This window comes from Nicotiana attenuata, unplaced genomic scaffold (genome assembly GCF_001879085.1).
Source record: "Nicotiana attenuata strain UT unplaced genomic scaffold, NIATTr2, whole genome shotgun sequence".
NCBI lineage: Eukaryota > Viridiplantae > Streptophyta > Magnoliopsida > Solanales > Solanaceae > Nicotiana > Nicotiana attenuata.
Window position 1 is genome coordinate 136,769 of NW_017671231.1, and position 23,181 is coordinate 159,949.

The 23,181-nt window shown below is 37.0% G+C and overlaps 2 protein-coding genes across 2 annotated transcripts; one reads left to right on the forward strand and one right to left on the reverse strand.

The window, feature by feature from the left end:
• Positions 1-238: 238 nt before the first annotated feature.
• On the forward strand, positions 239-10,678 carry LOC109206871 (uncharacterized protein At1g04910). Its single transcript, XM_019369731.1, has 9 exons — positions 239-1,072; positions 1,662-1,829; positions 1,920-1,992; positions 2,076-2,146; positions 2,236-2,324; positions 8,118-8,250; positions 8,435-8,667; positions 9,365-9,841; positions 9,982-10,678. Exons 1-9 carry the CDS (start codon positions 563-565, stop codon positions 10,172-10,174), a joined length of 1,947 nt encoding a protein of 648 aa, XP_019225276.1. The 5' UTR covers positions 239-562; the 3' UTR covers positions 10,175-10,678.
• A 5,021-nt stretch (positions 10,679-15,699) lies between these two features.
• Positions 15,700-19,501, reverse strand: LOC109206872 (MOB kinase activator-like 1A). The gene is made up of 7 exons (XM_019369733.1): positions 19,261-19,501; positions 19,043-19,091; positions 18,710-18,818; positions 17,698-17,791; positions 16,509-16,642; positions 16,261-16,424; positions 15,700-16,118 (listed from the first exon to the last, which is right to left on the reverse strand). Exons 1-7 carry the CDS (start codon positions 19,284-19,286, stop codon positions 16,047-16,049), a joined length of 648 nt encoding a protein of 215 aa, XP_019225278.1. The 5' UTR covers positions 19,287-19,501; the 3' UTR covers positions 15,700-16,046.
• Between the last annotated feature and the right edge of the window lie 3,680 nt (positions 19,502-23,181).

Consider the following 23,181-nt stretch of genomic DNA (forward strand, 5'->3'; position numbering starts at 1 on the left):
TAATATTTGCATTAAGATAGACCATTATATCACGCCCTTTGTGTTGCGGTCTTTTTCCGACTCTGCGTAAATGCCACATACTTCGTGCATCGGTTGCCCTTTTTACATCAAGGATTTTGTAATATTAGAATTTAAAAAATATTTTTAATAATCAATACTTTTATATATATTTGAATTTAAATACTATACTTAGAAAACGAGTGAGGGATGATGTATATTCTATTTTTGTTTGACCAGTAAGGGGCAATGTATTTATCCGCTTTCTGTAAGTACCTCAAAAGTAGTTGAAAATGGCGGCTCTGCTAAACAACTCCTCTTTCATTGGTGAAAGAATTTAATACCCGTAAAAAGAAAAAGATTAAACTCTCCCCTCTTTTTTACTAGTAGGAAAGTTGCCTTCTATTTCTCCGCTTTCTCTCCATTAATGCCAATCATCTCTGCTCCTAAATACATATCTACATAAATTATCACTACAGCTAATGTATTCATAGTTTCATACTGTTGATATATATATATATATATATATTTTTTTTTTTTTTCTTTTGGAAAAAAGAAAAAGAAAATGGGGCATCACCATAATAACCACCATAGCCACCACCACAGCACCGCCACAGATGGCGTTCCACAGCGGGTCAACAGCCCACGATTTTCGGGTCCAATGACTCGTAGAGCTCACTCTTTCAAACGCAATAATACTAGCCAAACTACGCAAAACACAAGTAGTACTAGCAGCAGTACTGGTGGTAATACTTTGAATACTCATCATGAGATTGATGTACTCAATTCACCCAGATCTGAAACAACAAATTCGAATCTTGCTGCTGATGGGTATGAGATTTTAGTCGAAAAGAAGCAAACCCATTTGAGTAATGTTATTCAAAGGGTGCATTTGAGGAAAAAATTGGAATCGTTGAGTGTGGATTTTGGGTTCGGATTGGAATTGAAAGGAAGGAGGAAGTTGGGCCATTGGATGTTTTTGGTGTTTTGTGGGTTGTGCTTGTTTTTGGGTGTTCTTAAGTTTTGTGCTTATGGTTGGTTTGGATCTGCTATTGATAGAGTTGCGTATAGTCAGGTTAATTTTTTAGTTCTACAGATGAAATTCTTGATTCATATGGTTAACTTGCTGATAGATGTAGATTTTCTTGTGTCCAAATCTGGTTTGTTTTTGTTTGTTTCTTAGTATCAATTGGAGCTTAATATCCGGCACTGAGGCGTAATTGTTGTTTCTCTTTATAGTATGCTGTCCAGATGCTTGCCTTTGGTAAACTTCAATATAGTTGGTTGTTCATAGGATAAGTTCTGAAAGTATCCATTGAATGATTCCCACTTTTTTTAGCAACAAAGACAGCATGGATGTGGCGCGATAATGCATATTCTTCTTTGATTAGAGTTTCACATGACAGTGGTATAATAGAAATATCAGGCCTTCAGCTTTAGGTGAAGCATGTAACACAAAGCATATGTTACATACAGAACGAAGGAAAAGGTTGAGAGAGGCAGATAACCTTAGTTGTATTTGATTTCAGACATGAATTTCTTTGTTAGTGAGGTCTCATAGTTATGAAAATCCAACTGATGATTTTGCTGTACTGCCTATTAAGAACAAGATTATTTGTATCAGTAAAGTTTTGTTTTCTAAACTGTTTGACACTGCTCAACAGGATTCATATGACTCTCTGGTCGGTCAGCAAAATCTAAGGGATCAAAGCTCTCATGTCTATAGGAATATGGAAAGAGATATCGAAAATAGCGGAGAGCGGAATCATGTGGAACAGAGTCTAAGTATGGTTGCATCAGGTGTGGTTAGTAACCATAACAGCATGCTAGATGTAAGTCCTATCTCAAATCTTCCGTCTTGTTGAGACTATGAATGTACTAGAGAAAGCATCACTAAATGTTGTTTTCTTTTCCTTTTTCAGCATTCAGAAATATGGTTGAAGCCTAATAGTGAAAATTTCACTCAGTGCATTGAGCGGACAAAGAGTCAGAAACGTAAACTTCTGAACCATGATTTATTTTTATTCTACTCCTAACTGTTTATACCTTCCCCTCATCCTTTTTGCTTTATTTGGCAGTTATAGATGCAAAGACAAATGGTTACCTTCTGATAAATGCAAATGGTGGCTTAAATCAGATGAGATTTGGGGTCTGATTGTTATAGGTTTCATGCTTCAGTTACTTTTTTTGGATATTCTTATCATCTCCATCTGATTAACAAATAATTCTAGAATGCAGATTTGTGATATGGTAGCTGTTGCTAAAATGATGAAGGCAACACTTGTACTTCCATCTCTTGATCATACATCCTACTGGGCAGATGAAAGGTGCTCTGCTTCTATCACCTCTCCAATTCATATTCATAACATCATCACTAGCACTTTTGAATTGGTTATTTCGCACTGGGTTTTGATATGGCAAAAGTTATGGAAGATACCCACCACCCACACCATATATTGTAGTATGAATATCCAATATGTTATGTATCATGTGTGTTGGATTCTTTGTTCTTAGTTTCTCACTTTTTTGATAAAGCTTAGTTTAATACTTAAATGGTTGGTTCCGGTCCCGAGTTGAAACACTTGTGTGCTAACAAGTTCATACCTCTAGCTTTGAGAGAAAAAAATTCAAGATCTAACTGAGAGAAGAAAGAAAAACAACGAAGTTTAAATGAAGAAAAAAGAAGAAGATAGTTCTTTTAGGATTACTTTTTTGCATGACATCAAAAGCATAAAGGTGTATGGGCAGTTTTAGGCATCACCATTTCAACTTCGAAGGATCTCCTTATTAGAGCATAAGTTAACCACAAGCTACTTTACTGCTTTGACCAATTCTTTAGCTAGTAGTTAGTATTTTGTTAGTCCTTTATTTTCTCAAATAAATCTCCTTATTCAAGGAGTTTGTTTAGCAAGTAGTTTAGTCCTCCTCTTCCAGAGGAGTTAGTTTAGGGAATTGGTTTTTCACTCTTGTATTTAAAGGTTGCTTTGATTCAATAAACATATTAGCTTTTTGTGCTTCTCTTGTTCTTATATGGTATCAGGAGCCTCAACAAACTCTAACGAGTAAGATCCTATTTTTTCTCTCTCCCACCCACCCTCCACAAATGGCCAACACTACTGGAGTTGTTAATGCTGATAACAATAGTGGTGTGATGGTCGTCCAATTTAATCCTGCGTCACAATTCCAATAAAATTACAAGGCAGCCACAACTTCGCAACTTGGAAGGCGCAATTTTCCATGCTTATGCACGGTCACGATCTTTATGGTCATCTAGATGGGTCTACTCCTGCTCCGTCTTGCACTATCACAACTGGCACAGTCCTTAGTGCCAATCCTGCATTTGCTCTTTGGTTTCGTCAAGACCAACTCATTCATAATGCACCTATGGCATCTGTTGATCCAACAATTGCCACTACTGTCGAGCTGCCGATTCAGCAAAAAAAGCCTTGGATGCATTGCACACTGCATATGCTAACAAGTCCCAAACCGGAATTTTCAGTCTTCGCGATCAACTTGCGCGACTCACAAAAGACTCCCAACCAGTCACCGAATATCTTCAAAATATTTGATCCATGGCTGACGAACTCTCTACTGCTGGTGCCCCGGTCACAAACTCTGAACTCATTGTTAAGATCGTGAGTGGTCTAGGACCAGAGTTTCGTGAGATTTCTGCTGCAATCGTGCTCGTGACTCCACTATTACGTATGAAGAACTCTATGAGAAGCTTCTTGATCACGAGCTTTTCCTTAGACATGAAGAGTCAAAGAAAGCTCCTAGCCAGATTAGTGCTGCTGCTGCTATATTCAGCAAATCTGGAAACTCGAACAATCGCAACAATCGTCGCTCCAACAGTAACAATGGCAGCAACCAACAATGGCGATACAACAATCGGTTTAATTCACAAAATAAGGGGCAATTTTCGAACACCAACAACTCTTATGATGGTGTTCGCTGCCAATTGTGCAACAAACCAGGTCATGTTGCAAGTGTATGCAGATCCAGATCTCATATTCATTTTGAGGCCAAGGCCAACTATGTTTCGGGAATGCACGCATCAGCAAATCCTTGGATTCTCGACTCTGGAGCATCTCACCACATAACTGATAATCCTCACAACTTGCAGTAATACAATGGCATGGAGCAGGTCTCCATGGGTGATGGTAACAAAATCCTAAGTACTAGCTAAAGAATTGGTCAAAGTAGTAAAGTAGCTGGTGGTTAACTTATGCTCTAATACATGCGGTTTATCTTATAAATCGCTTGCCAACCTCACTTTTACAAAATAAATCACCTTTTCAAATAGTGTTTGGTAACGATCCAGATTATAATTCTTTAAAAATTTTGAGGTGTCTCTGTTATCCCTGGCTCAAACCCTATTCAAAAAATAAATTAGATTCACGGTCAACACCTTGTGTTTATTTAGGTTATTCCTTAAATTATTATTGTCATCAATGTTTTGATCCGAAATCTTCCAAAATATATTTATCTCGAGGTGTAAAATTTTTTGAAATTAATTTTCCTTTTCAGAATATCTTTTCAAATATTTTGTTAAATTTTAAAACTCTTGCGTGGGAAAACCTAACTGAAACTAACCCAATAAAATCTCCTATTTTTCTCCTCCCATAATAAGTGAATTACCCAACCTTATGCTTATCCCAAATACAGAAACCAGCGCTCACAAAGACACCGTGTCCTCTGCCTGCGTCCAACAGAATCTGCAACTACAGGTACGTCTTCTACTTCTCCTCCTACAAATTCTGTTGTTCCTCCTGATCTTAATGATACCCAATCTTATCCCCCATTGCCATCCACAACAATTATCCTAAGAAATTCAAATGTCTCCTTCCTCCACAATTACTACGTACATTATCACCACCCCCTTCCTCAACACCTATATATTCTCAACAACCATTCACCTCAGTCCCACAGCTTCAATCACCATCTTTTCCAATTGTATACAGTCGCAGAACGACCAAAATGACATCTACTGGCCAAACCACCGTTGCTCGTACCACTGCCTCAACTCCGCAACCCTCACAACCTTCCCTCGAACCCCTTCCGGTCACAGAACCACAACAACCTTCTCTCCCTCATCCAAATCGTGTTGTGACTCGTTCACAGAACAACATTCACAAACCGAAAACAATCCTTGACTTCATGGCTCACTTATCCCCCACCATCACCCCCACCAAATTTAAACAAGCTAACAAACACCCAGAGTGACAGAGAGCAATGAAAAGTGAATTTGATGCATTATTGAATAATCAGACATGGAAATTGGTACCAATGATCCCACAAAAAATATTGTTTCTTGCAAGTGGTTATACAGGTTAAAGAGAAAAGCTGATTGGACAATCGATCGCTACAAGGCTCGTCTTGTTGCAAAGTGATTTACACAACACCCTGGAATTGACTTTCACGCTACATTTAGTCCGGTTGTCAAACCGACTACTGTGCGCTTGGTGCTTTCGATTGGTGTCCAGCAGAATTGGCCCATACGTCAACTTGATGTCAACAACGCGTTCTTGCAGGGTCATCTAGAAGAAGAAGTCTACATGGTCCAACCTCCGGGTCTTGAAGACGAGCAGTTCCCCTCACATATATGTCACCTAAAGAAAGCTATATACGGACTCAAGCAAGCTCCTCGGGCCTGGTACAATGAACTTAAGACGTTCCTTCTCTATTTGGGATTTGTCAAGTTCGAATCTAATGCATCGCTTTTCATTCGCAAAGTGTCGAACAACGTGTTGTATGTGCTGGTTTATGTCGACGATATCATCATCACCGGCAGCCATAGCTCATATGTAAATCAGGCTATCTATTGTATTGCTGGCCGTTTTTCCATTAAGGATCTCGGAAACCTTAACTTTTTTCTCGGGGTTGAGGTGCTTCGTGTTGCAGATGGAATTACTCTATCACAATCCAATTACATCAGTGAAATCCTCTCTGAAGAAAATATGAAAGATTGCAATTCCGCAAAAACTCCAATGAGTTCCAGTGAAGTGCTTCAACAAAATGATGGAGCGGAACCAACTGATGCCACTCGCTACAGGAGGGTTCTTGGAAAACTATAGTACTTGTCGTTCACTCGTCCAGACATAAGTTTCTCTGTGAACAAATTGTCTCAATTTATGCACTCCCCATCTGAAGTACACCGGAAAGCACTCAAACGAGTACTCAGGTATCTTCAAGGAACAATGCAGTTTGGTCTTCGCATTCAAAGAGATAATGATTTCAAGCTACATATGTATTCTGATGCGGATTGGGCTTGGGCTGGAGATACGAGTGATCGAGCGTCCACTACTAGTTACATACTGTGTTTTGGCCAAAATCCTGTGAGCTGGTCATCCAGGAAACGAAGAACAGCTGCTCGCTCATCAACCGAAGCAGAGTATCGAGCGGTTGCAAGTGCACTTGCTGAAACAAATTGGGTGACGAATCTGCTAAATGAACTACATGTTTCACTTCCACAAGCACCAACCATTTACTGTGACAATGTTGGTGCAACTTATTTGTGCGAAAATCCAGTCTTCCATAGCCGCATGAAACACATTGCGGTGGACTTTCACTTTGTTCGCAAGCAAGTCCAACAGAATCAAGTTGGCATTGTTCATATTCATACTGCAGATTAGTTTGCGGATACTCTCACCAAAGCGCTACCAAAGCCAGCCTTTGACAGACACTTATTCAAGCTATGCGTAGTTACACACTGCCTAACTTGAGGGGGGCGTATTAGAGCATAAGTTAACCACCAGCTACTTTATTACTTTGACCAATTCTTTAGCTAGTAGTTAGGATTTTGTTAGTCCTTTGTTTTCTCAAATAAATCTCCTTTTTCAAGGAGTTTGTTTAGCAAGTAGTTTAGTCCTCTTCCAGAGGAGTTAGTTTAGGGAATTGGTTTTTCACTCTTGTATTTAAAGGTTGCTTTGATTCAATAAACATATCAGCTTTTTGTGCTTCTCTTGTTCTTATACTCCTTTAAGACACAAGATGTTGAGGAAGTTGAAAGTGTTAATCCTTAAGAGTCTACTTTTTTTTTAGTTAACAACTATGTATGCGGGGTTGTATATATTGTGTGTTTGAATGTATATTTGAAGGCAGTTAGAGTTGAAGGTCAGACCACCTTAACTTATGAAGCAAAATCACCATCTGCAGTCTGTTTCAACTCTCCTCGGGATGGCCAAAGTAGCTGAAAAGTTAAAAAACTTGGACACAACGTTCTAAACTTGGCAAATCAGTAGTAATGAAAAAATGCAGTTTTTTTGGTATATTAACAAAAGCAACTGACTGTACTTGTAATTAAACATTGGCCATCTTATATTTTCTTAAAGATTGCTTTGCCACTTAAATTTGTGTCTAGAAATGTACAACCTCCCTCCCACCTTCTCTCTCTATCAATTCTCCGATTGAATTATGTGAACCATATCATCCAAAAGATCAAATTATTAGAGAGGAGAGACTTTTTATTTATTTTAGGTTTAGGACACTCTCCCTCACATGCATGTTTGATTCCTTTTATTTTCTCCCCTTTTTTGTGGCAAGCCTGTGAAATATTTTGTTCTGGGGTGGCACCGGGAATGGAACCAAGAAATTTGCTTTCTTTAATACTATGTTAACTTGTATGAATCACCTTATCAAAAATCTCAAACTGCTAGAGATGGGACAACTTAATTTATTTATTTTAGGCTGCAACATCCCCCCCCCCCCCCTCCCAAACCCCCAAATGCAATCTTCTATTTTCCTTTTCTTTCTCTGCTTTATGCATCCGGTACCCGAAATTCTCACTGGTCCGACGTTCGCAGCGCGTAGGGTAACTAAGGGAAGGCGCTTCATATCGGGAGTTTCTCCATTTTCAAGACTCGAACCTGATAACTCTGGTTAAGGGTCGATCCCATCCATGCCACCACATCCCTTGGTGTTTTCTTTTTTAAATAAAATATAGACAACTACCATTCTCCTCTCCCGGAATCACCAAAAATAGAATGAACAAAGGGCTTAAAACTTTTATTTGCAGATGCTTTATCTATATTCTCATGTTTAAATTAAGATTTTAAGTCATCATGTAGATGTTTTTCTTCACTTGACTCCCCTCGATCTCTTCCATTGTTTGTATGATGCAGTGGCTTCAAAGATCTTTTTGACTGGCAGCACTTCATTGAAACTCTGAAGGATGACATCCACATTGTCGAGACATTACCACCAGAATTAGCTGGAACTGAGCCTTTTAACAAAACACCAATATCTTGGTCCAAGGTTAAGTCCTTAACTGATTGATTGCGCAAATAGTAGGTTCAAGAACAAGGGCTCTAATTTATTGTGTATTTTTGACATGGTTGTGAGACTGCTTTGAGTGAACTGTGAAACTGACATGGATACCAAAATGTTAGTGTGATGATGAGTATCCTGCCATACTTACATGTTTCTCTCATTTGATCAGGTCAGTTATTATAAATCAGAGGTCCTCCCTCTTTTGAAGCAGCACAAAGTAATTTATTTTACTCATACTGATTCTCGGATAGCCAACAATGGGATTCCCAATTCTATTCAGAAGCTGAGATGCCGTGTAAATTACCAAGCACTAAAATACTCTGCCCCAATTGAAAATTTGGGAAGAATTCTGGTTTCAAGGATGCGACAAGATGGAAGTCCTTATCTTGCTCTTCATTTAAGGTCAGTTTCGGTGGTTATCTCTTTCTCTCACAGCTATTGGAGCTATAGCGACATACAGCTCTTTTGTTGTTCGTCCACCGCTTTAATTAATGCAAGGGTCTAAAATGAATATAGTGCAAGTCAAACACCCCCAAGTATAAAGAAGAGAATGAGGACAAAAAATTTGATGCCACTTTTCATTTGAATGATCAGGCCAATTGATGTAGCCAGACATGCCGTTCATTGTAATAGTACTGTTTTTAAAAATGGCAATTAACCACGTCATGTCTGTATACTTATGTAGCATGCACTTGTATACTCTCTGTAGACCACTGCAAATGAACCAGGCCAAAAGTTCTATAAAATTTGAGGTCATTACTTTTGCAGGGTCAGTATTTATAAGTTGATCCTTTAATTGGATACTGCTATCTAAGTTTTACTTTCTAATCTTGTATGACTTTTGCACTCTTAAAGCAACGACTGTGACTGTATATTTTGAAAGAAAGTGGCTGCAAAGTTGTAATATCATCTAAATGCAGTTATATTTGTTTCTCAAGTAACATGATGGTTATATAAAGTCAATCGGATGGTGACTGCACAAACTGTAATGCTGATGTGTTATCTTAGCTGAAGCATTTGCTTTCAAGTTTTTCTTTTCCTGCTTGAACTGTTGTTTCTGTACCCTTTTAACGTAATCAGTTAACTATGCTACTTGCAGGTATGAGAAGGATATGCTTGCTTTTACAGGCTGCAGTCATAATTTGACAGTTGAAGAGGATGAAGAACTCCGTAGGATGCGCTATGAGGTCGGGCATTGGAAAGAAAAGGAAATTGATGGTGCAGAAAAAAGAAAGCTTGGTGGTTGCCCTTTGACCCCGAGGGAGACTGCCCTTCTGCTTAAGGGGCTGGGATTCCCGTCGAGCACCAGGATTTACTTGGTGGCTGGTGAAGCTTATGGGAATGGAAGCATGCAACCTCTTCTGGATAATTTCCCAAACATCTTTTCCCATTCAACTCTTTCAACGGAGGAGGAATTGAATCCTTTCGAGCATCACCAAAATATGCTGGCTGGTTTGGACTACGTTGTTGCTCTTCAGAGTGATGTTTTCCTTTACACCTACGATGGAAATATGGCTAAGGCAGTACAAGGTCATAGGCGCTTTGAAAACTTTAAGAAGACTATTAATCCAGACAGGTAATTAATTGTTCTTGCTATCTTCCTATCCCTATCTAACAATGACAGATTTTATTTTCTCAAACTATGAAATGCAATACTCCCAAATCGGAGGTACTTTTTTCGACCTAACTTTTGGCATCTAATCTTCCTGTTTGCAGGATGAATTTTGTGAAGCTAGTTGATGAACTCGATGATGGTAAGATCTCTTGGAAGAAATTCAGCTCCAAAGTTAAAAAGCTTCATGCGAGTCGTGCTGGTGCTCCTTACTTGAGGGAGCCAGGTGAATTCCCGAAGTTGGAAGAGAGCTTTTATGCGAATCCCTTTCCTGGCTGTATATGCGAGAACACATAGATAGTAAAGCAGCTTGAAAAACAAGTATTTAGTTTCTTGATCTCCTAGGAGTTCAGTCAGGGACATCATGGGAGGTATTGCTATGCATATGGTTCGAGAGCATGTGGATTGAGTCTTTACTAAAGAATTCATCTCACTGGGACAGAAGCTGTCGCTGTTTAGGAATGGGGGACTTGTATATATGCACCAACGAAGTCAAGTTCAGCGATTTGCTGCTGGTGCAGAGTCAAGTATACCTTTCAACCATACAAAGGCATTAGTCATTTTTATTGGTCAGACGTTTTCCAAGATACATTCTTGGCAAGGGAGGGAGGTTGGAGCTGCCAATATCCAGATATGGCAGTATATGCACCCTGCAAAGTCCAAATTATAGATTTGTAGGTGGTTGATATAGACTGTATTGTTTCTTGAGATACAAATGACCACATTATATTGTTAAATCTTACAGCATCTTTTTTATGGGCCTCTTGAATAGCTGAAATTCAAAAATAGTCAGATTTACAAGTGGTAATTGAAAAATAGCCACAATTTCAAAAGTAATCGAATTTTAGCCACTTTTCACGTAAAGATAAATTTGAACGAAAACACCGTTCAAAATCCGGAAAATATTCCAGCATAATATACTGGAGTTCCAGTATAATATACTGGACTTTCAGCACAATATACTGGAGTTCCAGTATAATATACTGGTCCAGCATAATATGCTGGAAGTTCATACACAGGTGCTCCAATCTCTAATATATTATGCTGGAACTTTCCGTGTGTTCGAGTTCCAGCATAATATGTTGGAAGTTCATACACAGGTGTACCAATCTCCAGTATATTATGGAACTTTCCGTTAAGGCTGTTATGTGGTTCGGGTCCGGGCCTAAATGGGCTAAACGGGCCTGGCCCAAGCGGCTCCGGGCTCCGACGGGCCGGGCCCAAGTGGTCCCGGGCTTAACGGTCCTGGAGGGTGGAACCGGCCCACTATGGGCCTAAGCCCACATGGGCCCGAGCTAAGTGGGCCGGGCCCACGGGCCTAAACTGGCCTAAGTGTTCCGGGCTATTTTTTTTGAATTTTTTTATCTAAGGCAATTTCTTGTAAATTATATTATATAATTGTGACTTAAATCTTCTAATTCAAATTTAAACACAAAAAAATTGTAAAGAAATATTCAAGGGAATGCCGTATAATTTTTATTATTACGACAACAAAAAATGGCAATATCTTTCTTAGTCTTCCTCCCCCAATGGAATGAGCACAACAAGGTGCTAATACCACCATTAAAAGGAAAAAAAACTAATGAAGATGTGCCAAAATACAAGTTACATATTAGTCTACATATTATCTCTAAGAAATTTCATAAATCCTTCAAGGTTCGGAGGAATTTCCGTTGGTGGTGGCGGAAAAGAAGCTTGTTCATCACCGCTTCCGGGCGAAGCAGCATGCATGCTCCGCAAATTCCGCTAGCATTTCTTCATAAGCTTCGTCTATCTCCGGTTGTGATTCAGCAAGTCCAAAAGTTCTTCTTTCCGAACGGATCCAATCTCTAAAGAGTACCGATTTTTCCAAGCTCTCCCTCATAGACGCTCTATGATCACCGATTTGAAGTCTCGCTTGACTGAAAGCGCTCTCCGATGCCACTGTTGAAGCTTGAATACTTAAAATATCTCGAGCCATCCTTGAAAGAACCGGATAGTGTTTTTCTTTGTCCTTCCACCATTCCAAAACATCAAAGGAACCGTCGGGATTCTCTGATTCAAGTCCCTGCGATAAATAAACTTGAAGCTCATTTAGTTGTGAACTATCACCAATATTATCACCTTGAGAACCCCTGAACCCCGTCCAAGAACTAAGTGCTTTTAGGCCCGCTGTTCTTTTAGATGATTGCGAACTAGACGAAGTAGGAGTTGGAACATTTGGTCTAGCATGATCTAAGGCAAGTTGATAAGCATTATAAATTGTTTGAGCATTTATTTTAATTGAGGCTTTTGCATCTGCAAGTGTAGCAAATTCCTCATCTGAAAGTGATAAAGCCTTATAAATATTTGTATACCAAAAGTGAGGACATCCTAATTTCATGGTAGGATTTAACATGGCAGCAACACTATAAATAGGGGGGATAGGGAAAAAATATTTTTAAAACTTATCTTTCATAGAATCAATAGCAAGTTGATAAATTACCCCACCCTCTGAAAATTGAGTAAACAAATTTGCAAGTTCTGCAATATAAACTAAACAGTTAGAAATAGTAGGATAGATAATTCATTTTTAGCAACATGAAATTGTTCTAAAAATTCTACAAGAATTTTAACATTAGTCGAATCCTGATTTGTAAGGTGCTCATCATCATCATCATCACCACCACCAACACGAGCATTAAACGTTGCGTTTATTGGGTTTCTATATTCATATGCAACAACTAAACTTTCATACATGTAGTTCCATCTAGTCGGACAAGGTTTAGGAACCTTTCTTTCTCTAAGGCCAAATTCATCACATTTTTAAAAATACTCTCTAAGTCTACTTCTACAGTTTGAATAAAAAAGCCAATTAAGAGCCATTTTAACCTTTTTAATTTGTACATTTAAAATTTTCATACCATCACCGACGATTAAATGGTAAATATAACAAATACATCTAACATGGAAAATATTACTAAATGCAGGATTTAGTGTAGTTGTAAGCAAGCCTATAGCATTAGTGTTACTAGAAGCATTATCCATTGAAACTGACATTATTTTATCTCTAATGCAAAAATATCTACAAATATCTTCAACTGTGTTAGTAATAAACTTACCTGTGTGACGTGAATTAATTATTCTATAAGCAATAATGCGCTTTTGTATTATTCATTCCTCATCAATCCAATGAGTGGTAACAGTAAGATAATCACAGTCATTACCACTTCTACCAATATCAGTAGTAATAGCAACGCGACAATTTATCTGAGTAAATAAATAGCGCAAATATTGTTCATATTCATGCTTATATTTATAAATATCGCTCTTTACGGTTGTGCGAGGCCATCCTTTATAAGTAAGATTAAAAACTCTTCTAATATAATGCACAAAGTGAGGGTTAGAAGGAAAACTATAGGGTAAGCACATAACAGTAACCATTTTTGCCAATTCTTCACGATCTTTATTTGGGTCGTAATATAAAATGCCACCGGTAACAGTGTTAATTCCCGGTTGAACTAGATTTGACCCGGTACTAGGGTTAATCTGAGTACCTACACTTGTCCCCTATTGCGTAGCTTTCATTTGAAGAAATCTAGCTTTATCTTTAGGGTGTGTCTTTATGTGTCTAGTCAAACTACCCGTACCGCTACGGTCTCCAATAAATTTATGAGCCATCAAAGTCCCACAAGTTCTACACTTAGCTTTATTTTGATCTCTTAGTTGAATAAAAAAGTGCCAAACAAGAGATGTTTCGCACCGTCTAGAAGGTTGTCTATTAAAAGTAGGGGTTACTACAGGAGGGTCAGACGGGGCATCATTTGGATTATTATCAGTTGGGTTAACAACATGACTAGTAAGTGTATCATCTAAATCAGGTTGCGTTTTATCTAAATCATCATTTTCCTCATCATTTTCATCGATAGTTGGATTACCATAAAGAGTATTCGTGTATTCATCATTTAATTGTTGACCTGGTGCAATATCATGGTAAAATTGATTATCGGTAAATTGAAAACAAGGGTTATCACTATCAAGAATAACAGGTGGAGGAGGACGGGTAACAGGTCTGGGTCGGGGAGCCGGGGGAGGAGTAGTAGCTTGGCCACTAGATTCACCAATTTTAGATTTTTCCTTACCACCAAACATTTTTTTCAAAGAAAAGGCCATATTAATTATAATTATACAAACTAAAACAAACAAAACTATAATATTAAAACTTAAGAGTTGGAAAGAGTTTACCGAATTGACGAACAACTTCTTGAAAATTGTATATCGTTGAAGACTTGAAGACTTGAATACTTCAATTCACCAACTTCACAATTTTTCACAAATTGCAATAATAAAGTAAGCAATTATAGAAGAAAATTAGAGAGAGATTGAGAGAGATTGATGATTTTTGTGAGTAAAAATGAAAGAATGAGGGGGTATTTATAGTTGAGAATAGGGAAAAAGTATAATTATAAAAAGTTTGGGGGTTAAAACAAAGTTTTGGGGGGCAAATAGCTATATTTTAAAAAGCCAAACGACTAAATTGGCAGGCACGGCTAGTTTTTAAACTTCCAACCGTTGGCCAATTTTAAATTTTTTTTTTTTGAAAAATAGCCGTTGGTCCCGTTAGGCCCGGTTGAACCGGCCCAGGCCCGCCAGCCGGTCCCGGGTTAAACGGTCCCGGGCTCGCGGTCTCTCCATGCTGGACCGGCCCACAGTGGGCTCCTAGGATCGCTTGGGCCCGGACCATACGGGCCAGCCCGTTTAGCCCAAAGCCCATGTGGGCTCGCGGGCCTGGGCCGGTCGCGGGCTGGGCCCGAACCACAATACAGCCTTACTTTCCGTGTTGCAGCAAAATAGTGGCTATTTTTGAATGACTTTGCAAACGCTGACTATTTTTCAATTACCAGTCCGAAAACTAGCTAGCCCATGCTATTTTCACCACTTTATAAAACGATTGACAATTTTGGGGTTAATTTCGGGGTTGGTCACTTAACTTTCATTTTATTTCAATAAAGTAGCTAAATTAATTTTGTAACTGAAAAAGTCACTCAACTTTACTTAAGTATCACGAAAGCCACTGACAATTTTCTTGTAATAAAGAGATTACAACTTTGCTTAAGTTAATAAAAAGTCACTAGGAAGACAAATGAGAGCTATTATAGAAAAAAAAAGATTTAACCCAAATAGCAGTCAGTGGCGTAGTCAGGAATTTCGTCAAGGGTGTTCAAATTTTAAACAAGTCAATATTTTTTTTTTGTCGATGAATGGTGTACCAAATTTTTTGTAGAACTTGACTTTAGAATTATAAAATTTATTTAAGAAATAACTTTTAGTTAAAAAATTACTTTTAAGATTAGTTGTTTATTTCTACACAAAATTTATGTTTTAAGAGTTATTTTATTAGGAAGTTTTTTAGATTGCAAAAGAATCAAATAGACTACACATGATGGTTTCCGTTTAGTTTGGCAAACAAAATGGGCGTAACTGTGAAGGGTGTTCAAACTACAATATATAACCATATAAAGTAGTATTTAACTTATATATGCAGTATAATTTTTTTGGTGAAGAGTGTGCGCTTGACCACCCTTGGCAAAGGGTGGCTAGGCCACTGATAATAGCCCACCTAATCTCTTAAATTAAAAATAGCCACCGGATATATAATATATGTATAATTTATATATAAGTATAATCAACATATAATCTATATATACCAACTAGAAAAAGTAAACATTGAATCTGGCCGGCTATTTGTGTAAAAAAATTGCAACCATCCGGAATTGGAAAGAGCAAAAGCAGTTGTGTTTTCTAAAATTTCTAAGTGCGGTAAAAAGGAACTCATAATGCATTATCCATAAGCTTGGAAAAGATCAGTTAACCTCCAAATTTCAAATATAACAAAATCCAGTGGACAAGCATTGCCTTTCATCAAATGAAGCATTTGAGCTAAGATATATAATATGCCATTTCCTTTACAGTAACACACTTTTGTAAAATAGCTTATTCAATTACAGAGAGTGCTAGCAACATCTATAAGGTACTACAATTCAATATCAAACCATGAAAGTTCTTATAAATGAAGTAAATTCTGGAACAGGTTCCCACACTTTTCGGGTTTCCCGGTCCATCAACATAACCATCTTCTCTTCACTCAAACTAATCAACGAATCATCGAAAGAAAGAAAAAAGAATGTAGATAATGAATCACAGCACGGCGCTAAAGCTGCAGAATAGATTCAATGAGCTCGTAGAGAGGTGCTAGTTCTGCCTTGTCAATTAAGCGGAACTCCTGTATCAAGCAAGATCAAAAGTTAGAACTTTAGTTTTCGTCAGTCACTCAACACTGGCCACATTCTACTTGTAGAGATATGATGCGCGATAATATCATGAAATGCATTAAATCGATAACATGAAATGTACTATAAACTCACCCATGTGAACAGAACAAAGTGCTTGAAGCAAGTATTCATATGAGCTTCTTCCTTTAGACTGATAATCTTTTGGAAATGTGAATGATAGATATGAGCATATACACGAAATAATCGCTTAAATATTGTCTTCACCACATCTTGAAAATTTGGCGGAAATGGCGTACCTGTAGCATAGAATTGATCAGACAAAATTGAAAATTTTGATCAGAGTAATAATAATATGCACAGCATAAGGAGAGATTACTCACCCAAATTTTGAGGAAAAGTTGATTCATCATCTAGCTGAGTTTCTATCCAACTCATCAGATAATCCACATATTTTGGAGCAGAAACTTCTATGGGTTTCTTTATATTTACTCCATCAGCCCAACGATACTCGTACCTGCCAAAAGTTATATACTAAATATTTATCAGCCATGACACAAGTGGTACATATGTCAATAGGATATCCATCTAATTCATAAAGAGATTAGAGTAATACAAGTTGAGACAATGTGGTTATGGTGTGATTAAACCATTCTCTGGCAAACAAATAATTCCAAGTCATTCTCTGGCATCAGTTATGTACAATTTAGAATGGTTGCCAGACTAGAAATGCTGCTTGAAAAGTTGCACTTCACTCATATTTACTTGAAGAGTTTTGCTATATATGCAGGGAATGATGAAGCGTCTTTTACCGCATAAAACATAAACCAAGATAATGTAATGTCAAATGTGTTGGTAAAATGATGAGGAAAGCTCAAGGGCGATAAACTATTGGCATCATATTTTCATTCTGTGGCTACTTTGCAGTATGTTCCATCATATTACAGTTTTCCAAAGGAAGTCATTCTACTGATTGACTCTCTCTGTATATATAGATGCAAGGACTTAGCATGTCGCGAATAGTGATTGAAAAAAAGATTGGAGCATGACCTCTGTTGATGAGTATAATTCTACGATAAGAGGATGTCCGAAGACTTTGTTGGTCGGAGAAAAATTGCAACAGCTGAACGTCCTATCACTTCCGGACTATGTTGCTCAGACTCTTCAAAAATGTTGTAGGGTGCGTGTCAGATCCTCCAAAAGTAGTGCGTTTTTTAAGGATCCAACACGGGTGCGGCAACAATTTTGGAAAGTCCGAGCAACATAGCTTTCAGAGCCTCTTCAGATATGCTAAAGTTGAAAACTTGAAATCATAGATAGGTGCTAAAGTTTCTGGGACAATAATCCTAAACAAATATAACAGTTAGGAATGGACGTTTGCAAGATATGGACGACTTTTCATCTTCATTAATTATACCTAGAGGGATTTAGTCCTCTTTAACTCCGTCCATTCTAAACGAACAGATTCGATTATGATCACAAAAGTTGTGTTGAAACATATCTATAATGGAAACATATGTACTAAACAAATAAGTAGGATCTACCACAAAGTGAACAGATTGAGAAACCTACTTTGGCCCGGCAGACATTGTTGGACAGCTTGATGAAGTGCAGAATTCAGTGAGAGTGCCATACAATATATTCACTTGGTTGAAAAAGTCAACAGCTGTAGGAAAAAGAGAAAGATAAGAAGTTAGGATCAACATAAAGGTGGTTAAGATATTCAGAAATCATCATATGGATGTATGCAAAACATTTGGATTGGTATAACCACAACAAACCCAGTGTAATCCCACAAACAGGGCTCTGAGAAGGGTAGTGTGTACGCAGCCTTACCCCTACCTTGTGCAGGTAGAGAAGCTGTTTCCGGTATACCCATCCAAATCACAACAATATAGAGAAGAAATACAGTAGCGTAAAAATCAGGAAAACAGTAAAAACAAGAAGGATATGTTATAAGAAGCCTATGTCAAATTATCCACCTGAAATTAGTTATACCCTGATTGGATTCAAGCGATAGACACATCTGCCAACTGCCATCAAAACAGCAATAGAAGTTGATTTGCAAGGATATTTATCGGTGTATCTTTGTTGTAACACCCTAGACTTTAGACAGAGTCCCAGATCGGCAAAACACGAAAGAGATGCTGGGTATATAAGTTAACAAGCCTTAGACCGTAGTGACGCGTTTTAAACTCGTGAGGGCCTAGGCCCAGAGCGGACAATATCACTAGCGGACTGGGCTGTTACAGATGGTATCAGAGCCACTCTAGTGTCAGCCTTGCCGATGGTGGGTCAGGGGTGAGTTTAGGCAAATCCCGGTTAGGCAGGCAAACCTCGCTGAGTCTAGGCGAATCCCATGCGGTGGGGCAAACCTCAGCGAGGACGCTAAGTCCATAAGAGAGGGTGTATGTAACACCCCAGACTTTAGACAGAGTCCCACATCGACAGAGAGATGCTGGGTATATAAGTTAACAAGCCTTAGACCCTGATGACGCATTTTAAACCTGTGAGGGCCTAGGCCCAGAGCGGACAATATCACTAGCGGACTGGGCTGTTACACTTGTACTATTGGAAAACTTACTATTTACAGCAAGCCACTCATGTAGATCTTCTCCAGGTGGTAGCCTCACTGCTTCCCTCAAATTCCCACTACCCAAAGTAGCATCTATGTGTTTTTTGAGCTGTGCACCCTACATTGTGATAAAGGAATAAAATCACAACAGCAATAACAACAAAGATCGACAACAAATTAACCTCTATCATATGATTTATCAGTTGGATTTTACTCATTGTTTAATTGGCTGTTGCAAATAAGATATTTATCTTTGGCTATTAAACTAACAACTGATTGAAAAATGAGATGAAAATGTTATAGCCACAGCATATCATAGAACTAGAACATCAAAATTCTAACCTTGCTTCCTGATGGAGCATTTTTTTTAGGACGAAAAGTCTTCTGGTTTCTGAAATAATAATCATATAAATGAAAAATTAACCAAAATTTATCCAGTAAATGGAAAAAAGAAAGAAACAAATTACTTCTGCTATTATTAGCCACAGAACCAAAATGGGGACATGCAAAAAGTTTAAGAATATTAAAATTAAAATGTTGTAATGTATTCTATACAATACCTGCTTCCAAGGCCAAAAAGACTCATGATTATTTTTTGGCAAGAGATAATTGTATAATGAAGATTGGTCAAAATAAGGAAAAGGGGTGAAGGCTTTTATACAATATGTGTTGTAGTAATAGTCATTATTATCATATCATCATTTAAATAAACGAGAAAAAAGTGTATAATGATTAATGAGTATATTACAGACTGGCAATGGAGATGTCAAGAAGGATACAAAGACCCCTTCTCCCCTCTCTTTCCCAAATATCTCTCTGTTATATATATATAATATATATATATATATATATATGTGAACAAAGGAAGCATAGGCCAAACAGCCAGGTCGTCTTCTTTCTTTTCCATTGCCATATCTAGCTGGCTGCCTCATTGTCTTTTCTTTATTCTTTTTATTGTTTTCTGTAGTTATTATTATTTCATTTTAAAGATCTCTATATTCATTTCCTTGCTTTAGGCCAAAATCAGAAATAGCCTAATTTACAATCGGTAACTAAAAAATAGCCACAGTTTTAAAGTAATTGAAATTTAACTACTTTTTCATTTAAAGATAAAATCTGAACAAAAATGCCTTTAGAAATCCAGAAAAATTCCAGTATAATATGGTGGAGTTCGAATTTTTTATATATGAGATTCCAGTATAATATGCTGGAATTTTATAATGTGATGGAATTCCAATATAATATGCTGGAAGTTTATGCGTAGAAGCTCTAAAATCCAGCATATTATGCTGGAACTTTCCGTGTTTTAGCTAAAATAATGGCTATTTTTGATGACTCCGCAAATGCTGATTATTTTTCAATTACTAGTTCAAAAACTGGCTAGCTCATGCTATTTTCACCTAGAAGAGTGTGTGTTTGTGTGTGTATGTCTCATTGGTGTGTATATTCTACATATTGACAGAAATATACTCATTTTACCACTTAAAATTGGTACATAATTCACTATTTTTAGGTATAAGTTGCAACTTATTTGGGACATTTATGTAAAATTCCCTAATAAGAATAGTAGCCACAAGCCCACAACGACGAAGACAACAATATTAATACTATAGTTAACGCCAACCAATATCTAAAATATAAGGATTGACTAACTGTAGTAATAAATTTAATCATATGACATGTATATATTTTTAAAAAATATTTTTTGGTGGTTTAGAGATTAATGTAATTATTAGTGAGCAAATAATAAAGGTTTCTCATTGTAAAATATACATGTTTGTTTTTGTACAATCATAATTTTTTTTAGTGATAATTAAATATTTAATTAACAAAATAAAAAAGATCATATAATCAGAATCATGATTCAACTATATAATACTGGTGTTGACAATCAACAAAGCAAAAATATTCAAAGATAAGCAAGTAAAAGATTACAAAATTGAAACAATTTTTTTTTTATATATACTGTATGTTATATACAAAAATTATATATTTTTTGGACTATCAAATATAAAATAGATTTTAGCACGGGTTAAAAATTAAAAAAGCCTTAAGTCGGCACACTGGACAGTAAATCTGTGTGGGCCTCTTTTTGTAGTCAACCAACTTGGGCCATTACAAGTTTTCTCCAGCTCTGCTCCAAGTTGAAGCAATCTGTGCTAATAGCAATGGAAGAATTAAGGATTAGTTACCTCCTATAGTAAAAGTTGATACCTTATTTTTTTTAAATAAATACCCTTTAAAAAATTATATTCCATAGTTACCTTTTAATTTTTTATAACCAAATATCTATTTATGGTCCCTCCTACCCTTAAGCCATAAAATAAACTTTGTATTATTTTTCTCTCTCCACTCAAATTTCTCCTATCCCCTCAAATTTTTCGTATCCCCTACCCCATATCTATTCTCCCCCCCCCCCCCTCTCTCTCTGTCATCTTCCACCTTCATCTTAATACCAGAACTCTCTTGCAAAGCATCAAATCCATCCAGTTGAAGGAAGGGATATGTTTAATGTATTCTCCCTCTATTCTCCATCCAGTTGAAGGAAGGGATACGTTCAAATCCATCCCCTATCCCATATCTGTTCTCTCTCTCTCTCTCTCTCTCTCTCTCTCTCTCATCTTTCACCTTCATCTTACTTCCAGAACTCTCCGGCAAAGCATCAGAATTAGAATTTTCCGGCGAAGACTTTTGGGCTGCCGAGCAATCATCCGATATAGAAATATTCTCCGGCGTAACAACGGCAACCGGAGGCAACGGTGACGGCGAGACGATATTAGGGTTGTTCTTGAACAAAGACGACGGAGTTTGGGGCTAAGCAACTTGAATTTTCTGTTAGTATATTTCAATGTATTTCAATGTATCTCGCTGTATTTCCATGTATTTCATTGTATTCATTATTTTTTTTCCATTGTATTTCAATGTATCTCGCTGTATTCCATGTATTTCATTGTATTCACTGTCTCGTTGTATTCCATGAATGTATTCATATATTTTTTTTAATTTTAATATAATTTATGTATTCAGATGTATATATGTATTCAAATTGCTCTGTTTTTGTTGTATTTATCGGCTGGAAAAATTTTCAGCATATTTTCTCTGAAGATTGCTATGTTTTTGGGGTGTTTTTCGGTTGAGAATCTTTTTTATAACTGGAAATACAAATTTTGTGTGTTATAATTGAGTTTGTTGAGTTATATTAGGAGTCTATTATGTTAATTGATTCACTTTCCGTTTAAAAACAGCTGTAATCCCCTGTTTTACGCCGTGAATACAGTCGAATACAAAAATCTGTCTAGCTGTAATCCCTGTTTCACGCCTAGAAATGCTACTGTATTCATGAATACAATAGCTTAAATACATCGAATACACTCTAAAAACCTGAAAACATACCTATAGGAAGTAATATAGTAAATGGTAGCTACAACTAGCTAATAACCACTAAAACGTAGTGGTTTCTGAAAGTTTCTCAAGAATTAACTTAAATAATTGTCCACCCAACCACTTAAACTATATATATATATATATATATATATATATATATATATAGTCAATAATTTATATACATCTGCTAGAAAAGATAAACAATAAATTCTTTCGGCTATTTGTAAACTACTAGAGGATTATTTGCACCACATGGCCATTATTGAGGCTATTCTTGAAATTTTATTATTGCAGTAACCTTTTAAAACGGATGTAATTCTCTCCTAAAAAAATTAGTGAAACCTTTTAGAAGGATGTAATTCTCTTCTTGTCTAACATTTTGAAGATTTTGTTTTTCAGAACTTTTTGGAGATGAATCTTATGAAATTCAAAATTATAATTCAATCTGCCTCACAAGAACTGGAGAACAACACTTGGTTAGTTAACTAGTTTCAACTTTGCCAAACTCCCTTAATGTTTAGTCCATCTCTTAAAATCTCAAAATCATAAGAAAACATGATTTACTGCCAATTCGTACCATTTATTAAAAGCTTATAATGACGCCGCATTTATGTACATTAAAAGCAATGTTAGAAAGTCAAAAAATTACATTATTTGGCGTTGAATATGGATACCATGTTGTGACATGACTCAAAAAAACACGTTTGGAAATTACTCCCTCTCTCATGTTATATGTTGTAGTTTTTAAAAATAGTTGTCTCAAATTATTTATCATTTTAAAATTACAAGAGTAATTTTTTTCCTATTATACCCTTAATATTAATTGTTCTTGAAGACTACAAATACCTTAATTACGAGTAAGTAATAAATGAAGAGAAATTTGTATACGGTCGAAATCGGGCTCATCAATTGCATGACAGATCGGGCTTAAAATGTAATGAATTGAAGATCGACCCCGGGTTCCATCGAACCAGGGTACGAGGTTAGAACACCCGTCTTCGAGATTACCGAGTCCATGACCCCGGAATCGACCCCGACTCCGAATGAGCTCGAGGAAACTTTGTCGGACCAGATAGCGGAAGAACGAAATATCCGTA

What these genes read in the sequence shown, in the direction of transcription:
- LOC109206871 (XM_019369731.1), top strand. Translation starts at nt 563, where the DNA reads ATGGGGCATCACCATAATAACCACCATAGCCACCACCACAGCACCGCC. An exon ending in ATAGAGTTGCGTATAGTCAG is followed by an intron (nt 1,073 to 1,661) that starts GTTAATTTTTTA and finishes ACTGCTCAACAG; the next exon opens with GATTCATATGACTCTCTGGT. An exon ending in GCGGACAAAGAGTCAGAAAC is followed by an intron (nt 1,993 to 2,075) that starts GTAAACTTCTGA and finishes TTTATTTGGCAG; the next exon opens with TTATAGATGCAAAGACAAAT.
- LOC109206872 (XM_019369733.1), bottom strand. Translation starts at nt 19,286, where the DNA reads ATGAGTCTTTTTGGCCTTGGAAGCAG. An exon ending in AACTTTTCCTCAAAATTTGG is followed by an intron (nt 16,425 to 16,508) that starts GTGAGTAATCTC and finishes TCTATGCTACAG; the next exon opens with GTACGCCATTTCCGCCAAAT. An exon ending in ACTTTGTTCTGTTCACATGG is followed by an intron (nt 16,119 to 16,260) that starts GTGAGTTTATAG and finishes TGCTTGATACAG; the next exon opens with GAGTTCCGCTTAATTGACAA.